Consider the following 22,018-nt stretch of genomic DNA (forward strand, 5'->3'; position numbering starts at 1 on the left):
TGCCAGGAGGAGGAGGGGAGGAGGAAGAAGAGGAGGAGAAAGAGGAGACTGTGGAATCCAAGCCCGGCCCACCTGGCCGAGCGGTGCACAGTCAAAACATATATTTGAAATTTAGTTGTACAGAAGTGTATTGCATTCACTTGAAAAAAATCTCCCCCCAAAAAACAGTGGGGTGGGGGGTAGCTTTGTTTTATTTAGTTTTATTTTTTATTTTATGATTTTCTGAATATTTTGTTTTTGTTTTACATAGTATTTTTTTTCTGTTTAAAAAAAACCTCCCGTTTTTCTGAATATTTTTTTCTGTTTTTTGAATAATTTTTCCCTATTTTATAAAATAATTATTGTTTCTGTTTTTCCTGAATATTAATATATACTATAATACCAGAAACAGACTCACGAGTTTTGTTTCCTTTGAAAACAAATGGATTCACACAAAAACATATACACATTTTAAAATGCATAAATATTAATGTAATCGTTTTTTCAATTTTGGGATACCAGCTAAATATTTTCTCACCTTTGCTACCAGGTTGATTTATGCAATTGCCAATTTACAAACAGTCATTTTGGGTATTTTATAATGACACGAATACAATATTTGGTGACCCACATTGTATGTACTTTACAACTGCTATTTTCCGCAGTTAAGACTGGAGTTTTCAATAAAAACTACATTTCCCAGGAACGTCCTTCTACAGCAAGCGAAAGGTTCAAAAAGTATTCAGTGTCACATTTTCCGCACGTTGGGTTTGTGTGGACGTCGCCTCCGACGGTGGAGCAGGTGGTTTACGGCTCGTCTCCTTGTAAACATTAGCCCAGTGCTCCGTGGACCATGGAGGAGAATGTAACCGCTACGTGTGAGCAGCTTATCAAGGCTGTGAACGTGACCATGGATGCGGAATCGAGTCAGATATACCGGCTGGAGGCCCTAAAGGTAGAATCGTTGCTAGCTCGTTGCTACTAGCTGGTAGCTAAACGCGTCACTTAGTTGAATGAGTTATTTAAAAAAAACCTGTAGTGTTGTTCTGAAGTCAAACACTTTCTCAACATTAGTCCTGAATCATTAATGTTGTTAAAGTGGCTCTTCTGCTATACGTACTGGCAGTTGGTTGCTAGATGTTTTGAAAGTTAGCTATATTGCTAACATCGTTCCATTACGTTCATTCAAACGCCGGCGTCACGTGGAGTATGATAAAGGACCAATATGTTTATATAAACTGGGTGGATGGATGGAATGAATGACTGAAATAAACAATCTAATGTTAGTTGTTAAGTTTTAGCCATTCAGTTGTAAGGTTATACTTATGATATGGGGTTACTTTATCTTAAAATATGTTGGGAACGTGGGATGACATGACATGTGTTGTCTTTTTGACAGTTTTTCGAAGAGTTTAAAGAGAAAAGCCTACTGTGTGTCCCATGCGCCTTACATCTAGCAGACAAATCCCAGCCAGCTGTAATCAGGCACTTTGGCCTGCAAATTTTTGAACACGTCATCAAGTGAGTCTCACAATTAACTTTAAGGGCTTTAACAATTTAATGCAAATGAACATTTGCAATAAGCATCTTTTCCCCTCGTAGGTTCCGATGGAACGATATGCAACAACAAGAGAAAGTCCAGGTCAAAGACTGCACCATGCAGCTCTTGTCAAAAGTGAGTATGATGTGTTGGTGCACTTTTTTTTCCTTTTTTTTCATAACTGTAATGGCTAGGTTTTGATTTGCACTCAGGGTACACATCCGATCCTGGAGGAGGAAAGCTACATCAAAGATGTCCTCTCACGAGTGGTGGTGGAAATGATCAAGAGGGAATGGCCGCAGAATTGGCCGAATATGCTAAAGGAGATGGAGACACTCTCGAGCGAAGGGGTGTGTACAATTCAGTGAACCTCCCCTGATAGCAGGGGACATTGATGCCACAAGATGGCGGCGAAACACTTAGGTATTGAATGGCTTTGAATCCATGAGAGACGTTGGGATGTTGGGAACATAGTGAACTTGAATTCAATTCAAAATGGAATTAAAAAGTATTGAGCTGTAGGAACCCTTTAACTGTCATTTTAAAAGTAGTTAACCTCTGTAAAACATTGTAACTTGGAAAGTTAGTGACGAGATGTATGCTGAACTTGACTCTTGTGAGGTATGCTAGCATCTCATGTAAACTCACACATGAGGGTGGTTCCTCTTTTGTAATACAAGTTACAAAAAAGTCAAATTAAAAAAAAGAGTATTCAAAGTTTATTCTTTATTCATGAAACTGACACCATTCACGTAGGAAGCCCAGACAGAGCTGGTGATGCTGATCCTGCTGCGGCTGGCGGAAGATGTGATCACCTTCCAGACACTGCATCAGCAGCGGCGCCGAGACATCCAGCAGACGCTCTCGCAGAACATGGAGAGTATCTTCAGCTTCCTAATGGCCATTCTGCACCTAAACATCGAAGGGTACCGGAAACTGGTAAAATAAGATGTTGAAAAGATAAGATCTTTAATCTTGGACAAGCTGCATTAATTGACCAAAATATCAATCTGGTCTGTTTTACTTAGAAAGGGTCGCCAGAACATGAAATGAAGGTGAGTGATTCTTTTCCATGTTTTCAACTTGTATATAATATTTTTCCCCCATTGAAATGACTGAAAGTTCCATTATCTGTTCCAGCATCCCCCAAAATCACCAATACAAATATATTTTAGAAATATTAGTCATTTTCATTTTTTTTCCTAGAGGATTACATACCTGTGAGTAACATTTTTTATATGTGTCACTGTTGTGTTTGTATTTTATTGTCTGTTGGATTATAACTATGAAACATGCTAGTTTTTTTTAGCCTATCTATGACCGTTTGTATTTTGTGTTAGCATTAAGCTAGCTGACTTTTAAATGTTATGTTGTGTGATGAAATGCAAAATGTAATTTTTTATGTTTATGTTGCGACAAGGAAAAATGCTGACTTTACAAACTGTAGAATGGCTTTTCAATCAAAATCGTCGTTTGACAAACGTCACCAAAAAAGGCCGTTGTGTGTTATGTCAGGCCAGGGCTCACTGCAAAGTGGCCGTGGCGACCCTGAGCACGTTGGCCGGCTACATCGACTGGGTGTCTCTGGTGTACATCACGTCTGGGAACTGCCGTCTGCTGGAGAGTTTGTGTCTACTGCTGAGCGAACCTGAGCTGCAGCTGGAGGCGGCCGAGTGCCTTCTCATCGCCATTAGCCGCAAGGTTCGACTCGACAGGAGAGATGTTGGGTATCATTATTATGGAATTTTTGTTACAGCTTAGAAATGTGTGTTGTTGTTGTTGTTCCGCAGGGCAAACTGGAGGAGAGGAAACCGTTCATGCTGCTGTTTGAGGACGTCGCCATTAATTATATTCTTTCTGCAGCCCAGTGAGTGCACTTGTGATTCTCATTGTGCGCTTTCTTTAGTATTTAGTGGTCGTTTCAACCTGGTGTGTCTCCTTCCAGGTCAGCCGACGGTCCGACCTCCTCTGAAACACAGTAAGTAGATGGTACAGATGTGGATGCAGTGTTCTACATTAACAGTTGCCCGGGACCACTACACAAAAATATTTTTTTAAAATCTTAACTTTAACAGTATAAAAACGCTAAATATGAAATAAATAAATTATTGAAACGTATTGTATTATATCATGAATATATAGTACAGAGCCATAGCAGGTTCTGGCAGGGCCACAACCCAAAAAGGTTTAAGGTAGGACTCTGTGATGTTTCTAATATTACGTAGACGGTGACTGTGTTTATGTATTGTAGACCAGTTGTGGTGGTGGAGCGGCGCTACGTGTTCCTCAAGAGGTTGTGTCAGGTGCTGTGTGCACTGGGAAGTCAGCTCACCTCACTGGTGGTATGTATGAAAGTCATTTTATTGTGTAAAATGTGCGTTTGTTCAGACCACACATTCCATGTCAGTGCCGTGTTACAGAGCAGCGACATGGGAAAAAAAGGCGGGAAAACGCACCTGCTCTCTATTTGTAATTGTTTAGGCCAGTGGTTGTCGCCGTGTGACCCATATTTCATATTGTTGCAAAGTTGTGACCTATTTGGAGTTGAGAATAAAGCATTTTTTTTTGTTAAAAAATAATCTGAAAATACTAGTAACGTATGTAACATTTTTAGATGCAGTTTTAAATGTTTGATGCACCACCAAAGGTATATTGGTAGTTATCCAATTGTCTACTAGCCAAAGGCTAAACTGCATTGTAAAAATATTTGTTTAGAATAGCAAGTGACTAAAGCACAAGTGAGTAACATTGCTTGATGCTTACTCAATATTGTACGTTCCATGTGGGAACTCGGTACACCTCACTACTGTTCTTGGAAATAAAATAAAAACTGAATGCAATTACATGTAAATGTTTATCTTTTTTATCACGAGCTGAAAATCAGTGGTTTAGGCTATGTGAATCATTATAAAAGTTGCCAAAGTTGCCACTTGAAATTAATATTTGCAGGCTCGGTGATATAGATCACAATTACTTTTTTGAGGTCCGACATTTTTGGTACTAGATGTAAAAGATACTGCGTACTGTACCAAATGAACCCAACTTCAGAGCTCGGTGGAATCTAAGCTTTTAAATCTCCAAACGGTCCCCACATAAATGATACGTAAAATGTCTCCACAGGGTTCTGATGTCAAAGTAGATGTTCCTGCAAACCTCAGCAAGTACTTGGAAGCCTTGTTGGCTTTCACGACACATTCCAGCCTGGTAAGAGGAAATGAACAGCAAATTCTTACACACTACCTTGCAGATAAAATTTGGGGACATCTGTGTCTCTATTTTGACATCTTGAAAAGTTATCTGACAGGCATTGCACAAAATATTTGTAATTGCAATTGTGGTCAGGTGGTCTTGTAGCAGAAACAGTTTGAAGTCACTCCTAAATTCATCCTATTGACAATGTGTCAGATGATTTTGTGGATTTCGCAGACACATTTTTTTATTTTGGGTTTCATAGATGTCTTAAAAGAGTGAGTATGGTTCAGGAGCAGGCAGTGACAATGTTTTTTAGAGAAAGAAAATGTTAAAGAACAATGAAACAAAATAGTAAACAAATACCTAAACGAAAAAGTGTTTGAGCCAGGCGAGTGTGAGCCCACTGCGAATGAACAAAATGGTACCACCGCGTTATTACCTGTAGTTTATTGTTTTGATGAAATTGGTGATTAGACCTTTTGTGTAGAAACCTTTTTATAGAAAAAAAAGTTTTAATTGAATGTGTCTTTTGCACCACAGTTTCTGAGGTGGTCCACTCAGCCTACGTGGGCGTCCGTCTTCAAACACGAGACTCTCTCCCAGGAGCCCATTGTTGTAGAAATGGCCATCAAGTTCCTCAGATCGTCCATAAGCAACTTCGTCAAGGTCAGCGTGTTGTCATTGTCGCAGTGCATTTGGAACCAACGCGGATGTTCATTCATGTTTTGTTTTTTTCTGTCCAGACGGGTTTCCCCAGCAGAAACGATCACCCTAGTTGTCAATACTCGCGTGTGGACTTTGACAGTGACGAGGATTTCAACGCTTTCTTTAATTGTAAGCGTTTCTTCTGTTGAAATGTGAGGAATTGTATCCCTCTGTAAATGTCATGGAATGTTTTGGACATGTGTCGCTCTCCCTCTTAGCGTTCCGGGCGCACCTGGGAGAGGACGTGCGGTGCGCTTGTCGCCTTGTTCCCTTGGAGGCTTTTCAGATGGCCGCCATGTCGCTGCAATACCAGCTTGGCAATGCTACAGGTACGTACTTTTGCAGACTGCTCCAATCACTCTTTAATCAGAGTGCTTAAATTATTAAAAAGTGCATGATTGTTGGATGAAGTTGAACCCAAGTTGTGTGTTTCATACAATTGCAAAAAGGTTGGTTGGAATACGAGATTTGCATTTTCGTTTTATTTTTCAAAAGAAAATGGTAATCAGTCCTCAATAGTTTTTAGCTGTCTTTATTACCTGGAATTGTAAAGTCTTAATTTTGTGGGGGAAGAAAATAACACTACAAAAAAACAAAAGTGTAGTGTTACAAGAAATAAATATCCTAAAGTTTAGACTTGTTACTGTACTTTGTATTATGACTTGATTCTTGCAAACTTACTTTTTTCTTGTAAAAGGACTTACTTTACTTTAAAAAAACAAAAAAAAACATTTTGCCTTCATTCATCCAAGTTAATAATTATTTAACGCATGTGCTCCCAAAACGTATAAATACGTTCTATTTTAAATGTTTACAGTATGTTTTTTATGCTAGAGCATACAGAAGGCTTTGATGCAGCCTCAACTGCAAAGAACGGATGAAGAAATAGTAGTTATTTAAAAAATGGCCAGCAGAGCTAAAGAGATCAACCAGGTCCATTTTGAAAAAAGCTAATGTACCCACAGTTCTAAACATATTTGTGAATAATGATGTAAATTAGCTATATTGTAATGGTAATTGTAAAGTGTATGATGTGATACTTGCTAATCTCACACTTTCTCCAGCTCGGGGCAAGGGGCTGAGCTCGCTCTTCTCCACGCCAGTGCTGGAGTGGGATGCCGTGACCGTCTTCATGGAGTGCGTGGTGCCACAGGTCTTGAAGAGTCTCGAGGAGGAGGTAACGGACGCAGCTTATAAACCTGACATGGTAGTTGATGGCTCAATTATAAGCTCAATACTTTTGAATGTGACTGTGCAGAAATTGCCCGTGGACGGGAGCATGGAGCTGCTGCAGGCTGTGCTGAGCTTTGACACCCAAGATCCTCACATAGTGTCATGCGTGCTCACCAACGTGTCCACTCTTTTCCCCTTTGTCAAATACAGACGGCAGGTCCTGCCTCAGGTCCTTTGCAAGGTCAGTCAAGGGTATTGAATGTGCTGACGTTGCAGGGGCGACTTTAGATTTTACTCACGTGATTGCAATTTATTTCTCGGAATATTCTGATTTAGCTTTCAATATTATAGCTTAAGTCTGGTAAAAACGTACACTTATTTCACAGCACAAATTTTTTCTAACTGTATTTCGGCTCATTTCACATATTGTATTCTCATTCATTACCCACAATATTCTGATGCAATTCTTGCTCAATTCCGACTTCTTTATCATGTAAAATTCCCCTGGTGATTAGTGTGTACTTCTGCTGTGGTCTCCATCATGATTGATGATGAAACCCGTCAGTTGCTCTCCGCAGAGCTCCGCGGTAATTTAGACGGATGTGCCTGTCCGATCACTACGACCTAGCTGCATTGCTTCACAAGGTGGCCAAGCTGTTTCTCTTCCCATTCATAAATTTATAAACCAATTGCCAGTACAGCGAATGTCAGAAGGCTGCAGAGACAATGAGGACCTTGATGATGTTCCTCCACTTCCACTAAGCTTGTGGTAACAGGATCATTTGCAGACTTGACTATTTGCCTTTTTGTACTGCCGTGCAGCAGGCACGTGAACGCGGGAAGCACCGCTGGGCCTACCGGACGCACCCCCTTGCGGTGTGCCGTCAGAAGAAATCAGGGAGCGGCAGGGTTGTTTTGGTTAATTGGCCTAAACCCCACCCATCACATCACAAATTTGAATCAAGCTTTGAATATTTGTTAAGCAAATATTTAATCGTTAAAGTGTGACTAATAACACATGACGCACAACATGGGTTCTTGCTGACAGATGGTATACGGAGGAATCAACAGAAAATGTAGACTCTGCACTTAAATTCAGCTCTCTTCACAAGCTTCAGTGCTGCAGTTTTGGTTAGCAACTACCACTATTTGTGGGGAATTAAATGTGCAACTTTACTTCTGAGAAGGGAATGTTTCCAATTCTGCTTGTAATGTAAAACTTTCAGTATTTATTGTGGGAATATTCTGATCGTTTTGCAAAATGGTAACATTCATTCCCCTATCTGTTTTGGCTTTGCAGCTTTTTGAAACTGTTTCGTTTGGGTCTGTTCAAGAAATTAAGGTAGGACACCTACACACAATAGCATTCACTGCTTTTTCCACAACATGTAGATTAAATACTGAACAAATCTACTAAAAACACAGGTACCACGCACCCGAGCTGTAAACAACGTGAGGAGACACGCCTGCTCCGCCATCATCAAGATTTGCAGAGATTATCCACAGTTGATTTTGGTAATTGAATTGAATCAAAGTTGAAGTATGTGTACGAGTGTATATTGTGGGGGAGGGATCTGTAGTTTGATTTTGATTCAAAAAGTGAAACTTGTATGTTTTATGAAGATTCTCTCCACACACTGGATTAACATTTTTAAGATTTTACTTCAGAAAATCTACATTCTCAAGAAATCAAAAGTTTTTTCTTTTATGTAGAAAATAGGCAGGAACTGGCCTTTGGAAAAAATATTTTATGAATCTGTGTAATAGGAGTTTTACTTTTTTTTTTACTTTTTTTTTTTTTTATTTTTTCCAACCACTGATGTTAAGGCTTTAACATGGCAAAATGTGGAAAAAGTGAAGTGCTGTTTTAATTCTTTCCTACTAAATTTTAATGTTGGTCACTTAGAGAGCAAAGTATTTTTTAGGTGGTACTTTGTAAGCCATTTATCTTTCTCCTCTTGTCGCAGCCTTGTTTCGACATGTTTTACAACCAGGTGAAGAAGATGTTCTCCAGCGACGCCACACTTACGTTTATGCAGAAGTGTGCCCTGATAGAGTCTCTGGTGCTCATCAGTAACGAGTTCAAGGACTTTGAGAAGCAGAAGGCGTTCATAGATGAGCTGCTGGCCTCCGTGATGGCCGACTGGACCTCAGACGCCACGAAGCAGTGAGTTTTGAGTCTCTTCCGCTTTTGAAGTGTTTTTTTTTTTTAGCTCTGTTGCAACTTTTTGTTCATTGAATGTTGGCCCTGCTTCGCCTGCCAGAGTGCTTTCCAATCCCGCCGTGTTCCTATCCTTCATTGGAGCCGATCAAGTAGTCAACGAGCAGCACCAAGAGGCGGAAGCTGCCGGCACCAACAGGGGGAGGGTAAGAAATAACATATCTTATTAAATCGCATTTCCCAGAGGACTTAAGTCAACCAAGAGCAGCATTTGCTAATGTTTTCTTTCCAACCTTCTCCCAGCTGGGCTTCTGTTTGAACGCCATGCTGGCCGTGGTGAAGCGGGCGCGCTGGCCTGCGGACCCAGAGGCCGCCAAGGCTGGAGGTTTCTTCGTGGGCCACTCGGCGTCAGGCACTCCCGTCTACAGAAACCCCTGCGCCACCCAGTTTTTAGCCTTCCTGCCCAATCTTCTGGCTCTTGTCAAGTACGTGCTGGAGATTCACCAAGCCATCTGAATGAAGGATTTTCAAGTTTTTCTTCCATCCCCCCCACAGAACTCAAAACAGTTTGTTTGCGCCGGAGAACAGAGCTCGCCTGAGTGAGACCTTTACCAGAGCGCACGAGCTGATGGACGGAGAGAGGAATCTGGTTCTCGGTGAGCCTTTTTTGCTAATTTTCCCCTGAAGCAGCCAGGACAACATCATCTTATGGTGGATTTTCACTGTTTGGTGGAAGTGACACAGCACAATTCCAACCTTATGTTCTCCAGGTCTGGCTCATCCTGTTCAGGATTCGGATGACGCGCCGTCCTTTAAAACTAATTTGGAACGAATGCAGTTCTTTTTCAGCCAGCTGTACGACAACTGGTAAGTGAAACCCCACTTTTGAGTGTCACTTCCTATATTCATATCCCCATGTTGCCTCTTCTGCAGTTTCCAAATCCTGGGAAACGGAGGGCTTTCGCTGCAGCAGGATTTCCACAAGATCGATAGGCTGGCCGAAGAAATATCCGCCTTGACTTTCTTCTCCCTCGACCACGTGCCGGACTACAGACTTCGCCCTGTCATTCATATCCTCTTTTGCTTTTGTTTGGTGGTTCCTTTTGATATGCCTGCACAGTTTAGTAACACTCATTCTTTTTCTATAGTGCTTATCCTCATTAGGGCCACAGTCAAGCTGGAGTCTACAGTCTCTCAGAAAAAATAACATTCACAGTCATATCTTAGGACAATTTTGTCTTGAATAAACCAAACACTCTGAGGGGTGGCAATTTAACAATATGATTTATAAAAAAGAAAAAAAAACGAATGCTTTTCGCATAGGAATAAGGGACTGTGAGCCCTGCTGCAAATAGCAAAAATCATCAAATAATTGACACCCCTCCCAAAATGGGTTTGTAATTACACATATATGCCACAAGATGGCGGCAAAGCACTTGAAATGGAAAATCACAAAGCTTAACACCATGCATCTCTAACATGCACGCAACAATATAACCAATGTTACATAACTTTGAGTTCATAGACAACAATTTTTTTTAAAAGTCTGGAACCCTTTTACTCTCAGAGCAGCATTTTTTAAATGGATCACAGTGGAATGTACAGGCCTACGTATTTTAATGTGTGTTTTTTTGTTGAATATGTTTCTGACAAGATCTAAAGTGACAATTCCTTAACCGATGTAAACGCTTGTTTCTAAGGCAGTTGGTGCTGTCGTGTCCCGCAGAATACAACGACAGTCTCCTGTGCCCCTTGCTCGGCCCGCTCTTCACCTACATGCTGCAGGTTTTATACTCAACTATAAAGTCTATTAGGAAGCGCCTGTCAAGCCAGTTGCTCACTCTCCTGCCTTCTCTTTTTATACGTCATGTAGCGTTTAAACATGAAGTGGCAAGTCATTATCCAGAGAGCTTCTGCCAAGTAAGTCTGCACGGAATATTATTTTATACCTCAGTGGGTTTAAATGTTCCTATTCTGGATGTCTGTCAGGATATGTATTCTGTCAAACGTGTTAAAAAAAACAGGGTTTTTGTTTTTTGTCAGTGGTGAGGAGGAAGAGGAGGAGGTGGTGTGTCAGGAGAGTCAGGTGACAGAGGAGATGTTGGAGGAGCAGCTGGTGCGCCTTCTCACCAGGGACATGCTGGATTTCATCAGTATGTTTTTCTACTCCCCGCCTCCATTTTTTTTGTTTTGTTTTACATTCTAAAAAATAGGGATGAGCATGGTTGGCAATGGGGTGAGTGGATGTGGGTCAGTGTATGTATGGAGTGTGAGGTTTGTTTTTACTCATATTTGTGTTGTTGTTTTTTTGTGATGATTTTGTAATGTTTGTCATTTTCAGCTGTAAGCTGCATTTCACGAAAAGTGGCCGAACCTGCTGCCAATAAGGAGGAAATAGAAGGTGAGAATCATATCTGGCATAAGGAAAATATTGATACACCATTATAAATGTGGCTTGACAGTAGGCATGGGCATATATTAGATTTTGACGGTATGATAACAGTGAGCAAAAATATTGCGGTATCACGGTATTAAAATTACAGCTCTTAAAATGTCCTTTTAAAAAATACTCAACACATTCTCTTTCATTTTTAACCTAAATATTAAATATTGTGTACCATGCTAAGTTTAAATAAATAAATGTTGACATTCTTCTTAGCAAGTCAGTGTCCCATCACTGGTGAGCTATTTTTAGACCCTCATTGTCCTTGGGGACACGCTTGCACCTACACATGTATACTTATTTTTATTTATTTATGTTTATTTTTTATTTTAAGGACAATAAGCGTCTCGCCTTATCCCCACCCTCCCACCTCTCTCAATTCTTCCCTCTTCCTCCTCACTCGCTGTAGAAAGAGAAGAAAGTTAATTAAGCAATTAACTTCAAATTGGCTGGTTTACGCAAGAATTCATTAGCGGTTATTGAAACACCGTAATAATAAGACAAAGATAATGACCCCCCCAAAAAAAAACAAGATTTTTTTTTCTGTTGTAAAGTTAAACAGACTAAAGGTCAAAGCATTGTAAAACCATCAAAACGTTTTGTCAGTTTTTATGTTTGTAGACGTTTTAGTCATTGTGTGTATATATATATTTTTTTAATTTAATTTAATTTTTTTATTTATTTTAATTAAAAGCTGATTAATTGGTTATAAGAGTTTTAGTCTGTCTCACATTATCTCAAATCTGTATCGGTCAAGCCCTAATTATGAATAAAATATACAGTAATACGTTTGAGAAATGCAGTACATCTATTGCAAAAAATCCTCATTATTTTGGTCTTTAATATTTGTGTTCACACAACTAGATAAATGAATAAATTCTAAGGGCGCTTCTTTAAAATGTGCAGAAGACGACGTGATGATGGACTCAACGCAGGCGTCGTCCGCTGCCCCGGCCACAGAAGAGCTCACCGAGCTGGGGAAAAGCCTGATGAAGGATGAGGTCAGGACTGTCACGATCCTTGATATCACACACGAGAACTTACTGAACACTCAAAATGTTTTTCACTTGTATTTTTCTTCTTTACGCAGAACATCTACATGACCCTGTTGTCCTTTTCCTTCACCTCGCTGTCGTGGAGGGACGCCACTTACTGTCACCGCGCGGCTTCCATCATCTGCTGGACTCTTCTGCGGCAGGCAGGACAACCTTTTGAATTGTTGCTACACACAATTGGATTGATATGACTCTTTCCATGGAGTGGAGGTTGCTGGTCGGTTATGACAAGTGACTTTGTTCAATTTGGTTTTGTTCTTGTGCAGGTGATGGGATTCAACCTTCTTCAAGAGGCAGTCTCTTGGTTCTTTGTCAGCGTCCTCAAGGCTCTCCAGACGCACGGGCAACACGAGGTCTGCAATGCCAGCCTCTCTCAGCTGGCCATGCAAATCTACGACAACCTGGTAAGGCCAACACACACTCCGTGGGCCAAAAATGGTACGGTGTTGAAGGAGTTCTGTACTTTGTTTCTTTAATATAGCCTTGTTTTCATTCCTTACATTCATTAATTGTTCCTACCATTCATCTCACATCATTTTGTCACCCTCTTTCCTTGATTCTCATAGGTCATTCCTTTCTTCCTTACAGCAATCCTTCTTTCCTTCCTTGGTTCTTTTTCTTTTCCGCCCTCCTTTTCTTGATCCAACTTTGCTATCTTCTCTCAAACCTTCCTCCTTAGCATCCACTTCACTTCGGTATGTTTTTGTTTCCTTATTTTCTTTCATTCCATGCATCTTCTTCTTTTCTTCCTTATTTCCTTTATTTTTCCACGAATCATTTCCCCCATTCTTTTCATTAGATCCACCTCTCCCTCATTCCTTTCCTCATCAGTTCTTCTCTTGTCCTTCTTTTCTACCATCCATCCTCCCTCCCTCTTTTCTTCCTTTGCCCTTTCATTCCTCTTCCTTCCTTCTTTATTTTTCTTCCTTCCTGCTTTCATTGTCACTCCTTCCTTGCTTCCCTTTCCCTTCTTTTAAAAAGTGTATACAGGGTACCTACTTTTGGTCCACCATGTCCAATACAACAAATAATTTCCGTGTAACTCGTTCCTGTCCTTCCTCAGCGCCCTCGCTACATTGAGCTGCGGGCGGTGATGAACCAGATCCCCAACATCGATATGGAGTCTCTGGACATGTACGACCGCAGGCTGCTGGAGCCCAACACGCAGAAGGTCGGCGAGAAGAAGAGGAGAGAAAAATTCAGGAAGCTCATCGCTGGGGCCGTTGGGGTAATGTCATATCTGGTCTTTTTTTCTTTTCTTTTTACCAGGAAAATCCCATTGAGATCCGCGGATCTCTTTTTCAAGGGAGTCCTGGCTAAGAGGCGCAAATCATTACGTACAGTTAAAACGGTAAATCAAAAACGGCAATAGGTTAATCACTTCATTTCCAGGTCCTTTAAAATGGCATCAAACTGAGACAAAAGTTGTGAGATCTGGAAGTTGAATTGTCTTTTGTAAAGAGTTCAAATCTTAAGGTGCTTGATGCTGAAAAGCCATCTTTCCTTTCTCTGGCTGAGCGTAAGGTCCATCAGACTTCCGCTGAAGATACACTTTCAAGTATGGAGGGAGTAACCCTATGAGTCCCTTGTAAATAAATCTGTGCCAGTGTGTCAGCCGACGAGTGTCCAAAGCAGGCCATCCAACCTGGGAATACAGTTCACAGTGATGAGTTTGTGGACCATAGTTTGTTATGAAGCGCAGGGGAGGCATGAAAAACAGAGTCAGATAACTTATGTAGAGCTTTGGCTGGGGCATGAGAGTATAAAAGGTCTCCAGGAAGAAATGTTGCAGCCACAAGTGTCTTCCTTGCATGGAAAGAAAAACACAACTTGTTTCTAAAATAGAAACTTAACTTAAGGCGCAGCTTTTTAAAAAAATATTATTATTTTTTACAAGAGAATCAATGTGAGAATCAATCTTTAGGTGGCGGTGTTGCCTCAGTGCTACCACACAACGCGATCATGCCAGAATACTTTACTGCTATTAACTAACTCATTCACTGTGAGCCCTTTCTAAAGCATTTTCCCATATTGCCAGCTGTTACAGAGCATTTTAACGGATCTTTCCAGAACCACAAAATATTGTGCTCTGTGACGAGATAAGAATGGAGCCTTCCAAAAGAAAGACGAGACTTTTTTTTGTTCTTCTTCTTTCAGCAAAAACATTTTCTAGCTTTTTTCTTTCCTTAGTGAAGAACATGTTTGGTTTCTGATCAAAAAGTGGAGAAAACTAACTTCTTGTGAAGAAACATGTCAAACAGGACAGTGAATTTAACATCTCAAACTATACAAAAGTTAAAAAAGGACTGGGAGATTTTGATGGCAAAATAATGTTGACTCACCACATGGCTCGAATTGAACGGCAGAGGCTTATTTTTTGTACATAGTGTTCCTCATTCTAAACTTGTTCAATTCAACCTGTAGGCCTTTCTCTCCCTCCTAATCTACGTGACAAGCAGAGATTCACCCCCTAATCTTTTTCTACTCAAAACCTGTAATGCAACGCCACCATCTACAGGGGGCTTTATCATTACAGTGTAGAAGTTTGAATTTTACCCTCTTTCATGCCTACCTATTGTTAAACATACTTGGTGAATATTTGCAGTATGTCAGTGGCAGTAAACGGTTGGAGTCCAGTTGACAAATTTAAACATCTTTGGCAGTGAATGAGTTAATTAACTTGAAACACATTTTTGGTCCCAACCCCTAGTTTGAGAAACGCTGCTCTGCAGAATGCATGAATTTCCCTGAGAGAGAGAGAGAGAGAAAGTGAGAGAGGGAGGAGGGGAGAATGCACGTTTAATAGGCTTCTCGCTTTTCTCTCGCCAACAGAAAGCTTTGTGCCAGCAGTTCAGGAAAGAAGTCCACATCCGGAATCTTCCGTCTCTCTATAAGAAGGTGAAGCCAGAAAAGGATGTGCTGAGCAGCGACGAAACGACCGGTCTTACGGCTCTTTTCGATCCGGAGAATAACTCTTTGTAGGAGGAGGAGTGGGCCACAGCTTCTCTAACAAACTCTTTTGGGACTCGAGGTGTGCTGCAACCAATATATTGTTAATTCGAAAGTCTAATTGCCTACACCATTTTTTAACGTTTTCGGAAAACAAGAAATGATTCTGCTAGCAAGAAGGGTTCAGGTTCCTCGAGTTTGCGGATTACAATAACCCGAATGACTGAAAATCTATACATACATAAAGAACATTTATTTCAGCAATCACATTGATTTTTTTATTGATATTGTGATAAGTTAAAAATAACTTAGACTATTATGCTTTTAGGATAACAATATCTTGTCACGTCGCCACTTATTACTATCGTTATTATTACACAGCATTTATTTTTTTCAAAACTGCAAAACAAGCTTATTTTAATGAGGAGTAATATTTTCCCCTCATTCACACTAATCAGCTCAGAAGTGCTCACGTTATGTTTTGCATCAAAATTGTCATTACAGTGTGTTGTATTTAAACAAAGGAGGCACTCACTTTCTTTCTTTTTTTTAACAATAGAATTTTACTGGAATAATTCATACTTTTGGATCATTTATTTGGTACCTCATGTAGATCATTTCCTATAATGTTTGTTTAAGGGAAATGGTTTAATAGTAAAATAAGCTTTTTTTGTATTTTATATAATGTAAAGTACTTGGTATTTGTCAATTCTAATCAGCTCCCCCAAGTACTATTTTATGTTCTGTTATGTTTTTTCATTACAGTATGTGCCAAACAATGTTTAAACAAGGCCACATTATAACAAACATGTTCATGAGTTTATAGTTTAAAAAAATGCAATGATACATTCCTATTATGTCCGAGGAATTGTTTTTAGGTATTTTAATTTGATGTGCTCTGTTTTTAATGAGCTGTAAAAAATAAGGATTATTTTCTTTTCATTATGTTTATTTAGTTTAGCATTTGGGATTATTATTATTTTTTAATTTTCCCATTTTTGTAAGCATGAACCAAAAAAGGTGACTCAAATCCTTGGAACATTCATGTCAGTCTCTGTGGTAATTGTCCATTTAAAAACAGCAACAAAAAACCTGCTTGTAACACTAAAAAGATCTGTAAAGAAAAAAGAAAAGAAGAGGGAAAGCCTTTGTAAAAGTTTAGTGTGGTTGATAGTATGCTTTTGAATAAAAAGAAAATTGTATTTTTTCTTGTGCTGAAAATGAACTCAATTTAAAAATGACTTAAAATAACTTTTAATAATTCCTTTATATTTCACAACATATGTACTTTTTTCCAACATTTACAAATATTTTTCATACTTGGTAACATGTTTAAACTTTTATATGCAATTGGGTTTAATAGAAGTATTTAATTGAATAATAGTTTATTCCCCTATATTTAATTGTAGTACTACTTCATCACTGTACAATTTGTTTGCAGTGGCTACCAACAGTTTTAAATTTATTTTTTTAAATGATTGTTATGATGGTAGTACATTTATTTTGAGGTAGTTAAAAAAAAAAAAAAAAGTTTGAAAACCACTTACACAAATTAATGATTCCTCATTCATATTAGAAGAACTGTTCTCAAACATTGCAAATATTCATTAAAATACATAAAATTCAATTTTTTATAAAATTTTGGCGAGATGGTACTTGGTGTAAAAAGCGTGAGAACTGTTCTACTTCACCTTGACTTTTACCTCATCCATGACCACCTTGACGGCAACCACAACATTTCCGATCTAGTTAAATGAGTTGATAGCAAACAGGTGAGTTCAACTCGCCGACAAGTCTTCAAAACTCGCCTTTCTGACCCACACTAGTGAAATACGCCTGGTTATTGTTAGGTTCGTTCGACGTGTTCGCGTTGGCGTGTTTGTTACTCGCGTGTGTGTCTCTTTGCTCGGTCCAAAAGGCTGTCGAGCCAATTATATGACCGGCCATCCTCGCCGGGTGTCGGTAAGCGACCGCTGGGTGCTGGCGGCTGCTCGCTTGGCCGTGGCCGAATTTAACCGAATCAACCCCGAGGCGCAGTTTTTGTACAGCTTGGTGAATATAACGTCAGCCGAAGTGAAGGTAAGCGGAATGGAAGTGTAATAAAAAAAACTTTCACGGTGTGTACTGTGTGCAAAGCAGGTGGCAAATAAAAGTTATACAATACATGATTCATCACCTGTTAAGTAAAAGTACACACTTTTAACTAACAATACATTTTACGGCCAATTATATGCGAAATAACCTTTTTTTTTTTTTTTAATTAATATTTTAACGAACAACCACAAATGGATCTGCACACGAGTTTCCTTTTAAAAACAATAAAAACTACATAGTGCTATAATCAAGGAAAATGGTGTCACATTGTGAACTGTAAGAAAAAAATAGAAACTGAAAAAGCCAAGTTAATTTTATCTACTTAACGGAGGTTATCTCAAGGAACTTTACGCCTTGTTTGCACAGCTCTTGAGATACAAGGTCTGTATGGTGGTTGTGAGCTTAACTCTCTTCACAGTAAACAGCACTTTGGCAAATAGTTAATGATAACAAAAAAGGCTTTAAGCTAAGTTTACTGCCACTCCCAGTTGAAGCTTTAAAGTAAACGTAAAACAATTGTTTCTAAAACAGCCATAGCGTTGCCTTTCTGTCACACAGTTAATATAAATGCTGGTTTTCATCTATGTTGTGGTGTTTCTTCGTTGTTGTTTTTTTAATTGCTGACGTACAAATGATGATCTGGAAGAGGACTTTGGTGTCATTATGAATCCCACTCAAGTTGTAGGCAGCATATGTTTCGCTGCAGTATGATTGGCTGCTGCATGCAGTCCTGCCTGGATGCAGCAGCCAATCATTACTTGCTCAATCATGGGCTCGTCCTGCTACAACCATGGGATCAAGAGGACTCTTCAAGAAACAGTTTTTCTTAGACTGCCCCCATGTGGCGAGCACACCAGAAGGCGCAGTACAGTATTCGGTTGCAGCAGTCAATAACTCCAGTTATGTCATTACTGGAAGATTCACAAGGCACCACTTTATTTAAAGGGGGGAAACAATTACAAGCCTATTTTGACAAGAGTAGAAAGTAGTGATGTCTGTCTTCATGTATTGAGGAAAAGTTAAGTCTTTAGAAAAAAAATCTAAATTTAAGTACAGATCCCTGAAAATTTTACTTAAGTACAGTAACGGCATATTTGTGTTTGATTCCCACCACTAGTGGAATATTTTAAGAGTGATTTATTCCCGGCAGGTGGGTTCCCTGCTTGAAATATTCCCTGGTTATGCAGCTGGGCCGTGCACTGGTCTGCGGGAAGGACACATCCCCGCAAGCTTGCACTCACCTCATTCCATACAAGGCAAGTTTGAACCGTTTATCTTGACACCACAGCACAGTGAACCCTCACTATTTGCAGGAGTGAGGGAGGGAGTAAGATGCAATTAGTAAAATTTGTCTTAAGATGGAAAATTATTAGAATTGCATATAGGAATATAAACTTTTGTGCTTAACATTTGATTTGTAAAAGTGACAGATTGGTGGGGGGGGGGGGGGGGTTTCTTAAATGTGGTTGTATGAAAATTAGGTGACGGTCTGTTTTATTTAGAAAAAAAATTGTTATTTTGAAAATTGCACTATAATTTAACTTATTTTGTGTAATAAGAATAATTATAATTTTAATTGTATTTTTCATCAATTTATAGGCCATTTTTAAGGGTATGTATTGGGTAGTGCGTGTTTATTTTAATGAATTATTCCCGTTTTAAAATTGTATTTCATTAACCAGTTATACAATTCATATTCATTCTTGTTTGTAATAAAATGATGGTTAATTGCACAATTTCCTAAAAATAAATATAGCATTTTTATTTTATTTTACAATTGGTGCACCCCCACATGTTTGCAGTTCGGCTTATTAGTAGTTATTTTGACCCCACTTAGGGGTTGTTGTTTTTTCCATTGCAATTTCAAGGGAGCTAATTTTCGCTATGTTTGCGGTCAGCCTTGGTCTACTCATTCTTCATGAGTAGCTGGGGTGCATTGTAATCCAATTTTAACTAACCTATTGTAAACAAAATAAAGTAGAACAGATCTATGTCAACTTTTCTATCTAGCACAATTCATGTAATAGAACATTTGAAAGTATAAGAAAATACTCTAAAATAAGTCTCACATTTTCGTTGTTAATATTTATAATATGCATTTTATATTATATTGAATATTTACATGTTATGTGTCCAATTGTTTTACTTTATGTCCAATAAATTAATATACAATTATTAAATGAGAAAAATAAGAAAATGGATCCATACATTTTATGAAAAAATTTTTGGGGGGAGAAACTAAATATGGGACTCAATTCAAATGCTTGATGGGTCAGATTTAATCATGTCAAATTCATTTTACCATTACAAAAAGTAAATCTTTGATTTCGAAAAACACTCACCACAAGTCAAAGGTGATTGGTATAAAAACTACACTAATTGCTACTTTCCTATTTGCCAATTTGTTTTACTTGGTGATGTGTGCTTTTTTTAAATGCACATGACAAACTATCTTACTGTAGCTTAAAGCATGTTGAGCAGTTATTTGTTAGCAGCTGACAGTAGCCATCCGGACCTTTCTCTGCATCATTTCGAGACATTTACCACTCTGCTTTTCCTGGCGTCAACCCCATAATGAGCCTCGCCTGCCTGTCTGACCTCTACTGGAATCTTCCATTGCGCTGTATGCTGTCAAGCCTAAAATCTGTGTGTTTTTCAGAGAGTCATTTTTAGTTATTTTCTACAGGCACATTGGAGAGTAGGCGAAGGGTTCACTGTACTGTTGCGGCTCGTTCAAGTGTACACTTTTTTTTTATTAATGTGATGTAATTACAGGAGCTTCAGTGCAGCTTCATTGTTGGAGAAATCTCCTGGGAACATACGTATGTGCTCTTTCAGAGCAGGTGTGCTGCATTTGCTACTTGAGTAAAGTCATCAGAGATTTGTTTGTGTGGGGGGAAAAAATAGTGCTTATTATTGTAAACAAAACAATATTTTATACGTTCATTAAGCACCGACTCATTGGAGCCACTTGTTCCGACACTCTGCTTGAATGAGTTCATTGACCTGCACTCCAAGTCTACATTGTATGGGAAAAAAAAAAGAAAAAAAAAGTGGCAATTATTCTCATTGAGTGACCAGGGGCAGCTTTACTGCGCTTCATCTCCCAGTGTGAGTCCTGGCAGCTGTAAGGCTCGGCTTGCGTGTCAAACCCGGACAGACGCGAGGCTGCTAAACGGAGACCAGGCCGCACCTCGCGACGCTAGACCACTGCCACCGCCTCGCCCCTCCAGAAGGGCTCTGTCTGTCTCTGTGTGTGTGTGTGTGTGGAGGATTACTGGTGTTTTCAGATTACTGCTCAGCAAGACCGAACTGTCTGCCTCTCTGACCCCCTTTTTTAACAGACATATCTCTACGCTTACTGTAAAAATGGTTAAACGCAAATGCAGCGCCACCTCCAAAGTCGAACACAATCGGTGACGCTGGTTAACTCCCATGTTAAGCAGTGACAGAAGTACTCGAGTAAAAAAACTAAAAACCTGCTTGCTAGTTTTTCAAGTGGCAAAACTTGTCGACTGGTACAATTAAGGTAGCCTACTGTTTTAAAAACGTATAATTTTAACGACACATACTTGATGTCAAAATTGCCTATATGTGACCTCACTAGTCACTAACATGACATTCTGATTTAATATTGCATTTGTGGAATATCAAATTTTATTTATACAGCACCTTTCATACATTAAAATGCAACTCAAGGTGCCGAACAATTAAAACATCTATAGTACAATAAAATTAGTTATGCAGTAAAATCCACCCGTTTCTATCCATCTCGGACGGCGGCCATTTTGTCACTTGCCGTCGACTGAAGATGACATCACAGTTGCTCAGGCAATGACCAATCACAGCTCACCTGTTTTCTGAAACTGAGCTGTGATTTGGTTGTTACCTGAGTATTCTTAGCATTGATGTCTCGACCATTTGTAACGCTGGACTCTTATTACTCACCCAAAATGGCTTCAGGACCCACTTTTTGTTGCTGACCCACCAGTTGAGAATCACTGATCTAGTTGACGAAAATATTAGCGCTAGCTAAGTAGCATTAGGGCAAAAGTGGTCCATGTTTGTTTACAGTAAAAGCCTTACGGATAAGTGATCGGCCCCTTCTCTCCCCCTCCCTCGCCGCCCCTAATGTCTCTAATCACGGATGTCTTAATCAAGTGGGGGCAAAGCCTAAAGAATTGGCTGGCATCGGTTGGCAGAGGTTGGTAATGTGGCAGGGGGAGGGTCTCGGGGAATACTCTCTTTTAATACGGGCCGTCTGTGGGTGCCAGGACGGTGCCCTGCCCATCTGCCACAACGCCCACCCGCCCACTGACACACTAACAGGTGCGTGTGTGTGTGTGTGTGTGTATTCCTTGTCCTCACTTAGCCCGGGTAGCAGATGGTGAGGGTAAGGCTTGGACCCACCGCCACCCCTCCTACACACACACACACACACACACGCACTCCAAGCCACCCCTTATTTCCCCACCCCACCCCTCTTTGTGTTGTTGAGGAGTGCTGAAAGGCGAACCCCAGTCACCCCCCTCCCCACCCGCTCCATCTCAAACACACACGCATATAAATCCTTGGCTGCCTGCCATTGGCGGGACTCAGTCAGGTGTCCTAATGCTTCAGTTAGGGGAGGAAACGCTGCTTAATCTGCCCATCGCGTGCCACCGGCCACGGCCTGGCCTCTTTTGTGTCTGGCACCCCTCTGATACCCCCCCCCCCCTCCTCTTCAT

At 39.9% G+C, this 22,018-nt stretch overlaps 1 protein-coding gene across 1 annotated transcript; it reads left to right on the forward strand.

Annotated features, from left to right (window-relative positions):
- The first annotated feature begins 734 nt into the window (after nucleotides 1-734).
- xpo5 (exportin 5) lies at nucleotides 735-16,404 on the forward strand. The gene is made up of 33 exons (XM_086093679.1): nucleotides 735-934; nucleotides 1,379-1,500; nucleotides 1,582-1,654; nucleotides 1,732-1,869; nucleotides 2,276-2,458; nucleotides 2,548-2,574; nucleotides 3,035-3,220; nucleotides 3,310-3,386; nucleotides 3,465-3,497; nucleotides 3,771-3,861; nucleotides 4,640-4,723; nucleotides 5,252-5,377; nucleotides 5,455-5,545; nucleotides 5,635-5,745; nucleotides 6,481-6,593; nucleotides 6,675-6,830; nucleotides 7,890-7,931; nucleotides 8,015-8,104; nucleotides 8,557-8,756; nucleotides 8,854-8,956; nucleotides 9,054-9,235; nucleotides 9,306-9,406; nucleotides 9,521-9,617; nucleotides 9,684-9,819; nucleotides 10,437-10,535; nucleotides 10,624-10,670; nucleotides 10,794-10,903; nucleotides 11,092-11,151; nucleotides 12,100-12,194; nucleotides 12,284-12,391; nucleotides 12,515-12,652; nucleotides 13,312-13,476; nucleotides 15,081-16,404. The coding sequence occupies exons 1-33, from the start codon at nucleotides 833-835 to the stop codon at nucleotides 15,228-15,230; spliced, it is 3,636 nt and encodes a 1,211-aa protein (XP_085949805.1). The 5' UTR covers nucleotides 735-832; the 3' UTR covers nucleotides 15,231-16,404.
- Nucleotides 16,405-22,018: the final 5,614 nt, after the last annotated feature.

This window comes from Leptonotus elevatus, chromosome 13 (assembly GCF_054856555.1).
Source record: "Leptonotus elevatus isolate MCC_2025b chromosome 13, RoL_Lele_1.0, whole genome shotgun sequence".
Classification (NCBI taxonomy): Eukaryota; Metazoa; Chordata; class Actinopteri; order Syngnathiformes; family Syngnathidae; genus Leptonotus; species Leptonotus elevatus.

Coding starts and splice junctions, on each gene's coding strand:
- xpo5 (XM_086093679.1), top strand. CDS start 833: ATGGAGGAGAATGTAACCGCTACGTGTGAGCAGCTTATCAAGGCTGTG. Junction 3,221..3,309: donor TCATCGCCATTAGCCGCAAG/GTTCGACTCGAC, acceptor GTTGTTCCGCAG/GGCAAACTGGAGGAGAGGAA. Junction 9,236..9,305: donor AATCTTCTGGCTCTTGTCAA/GTACGTGCTGGA, acceptor TCCCCCCCACAG/AACTCAAAACAGTTTGTTTG.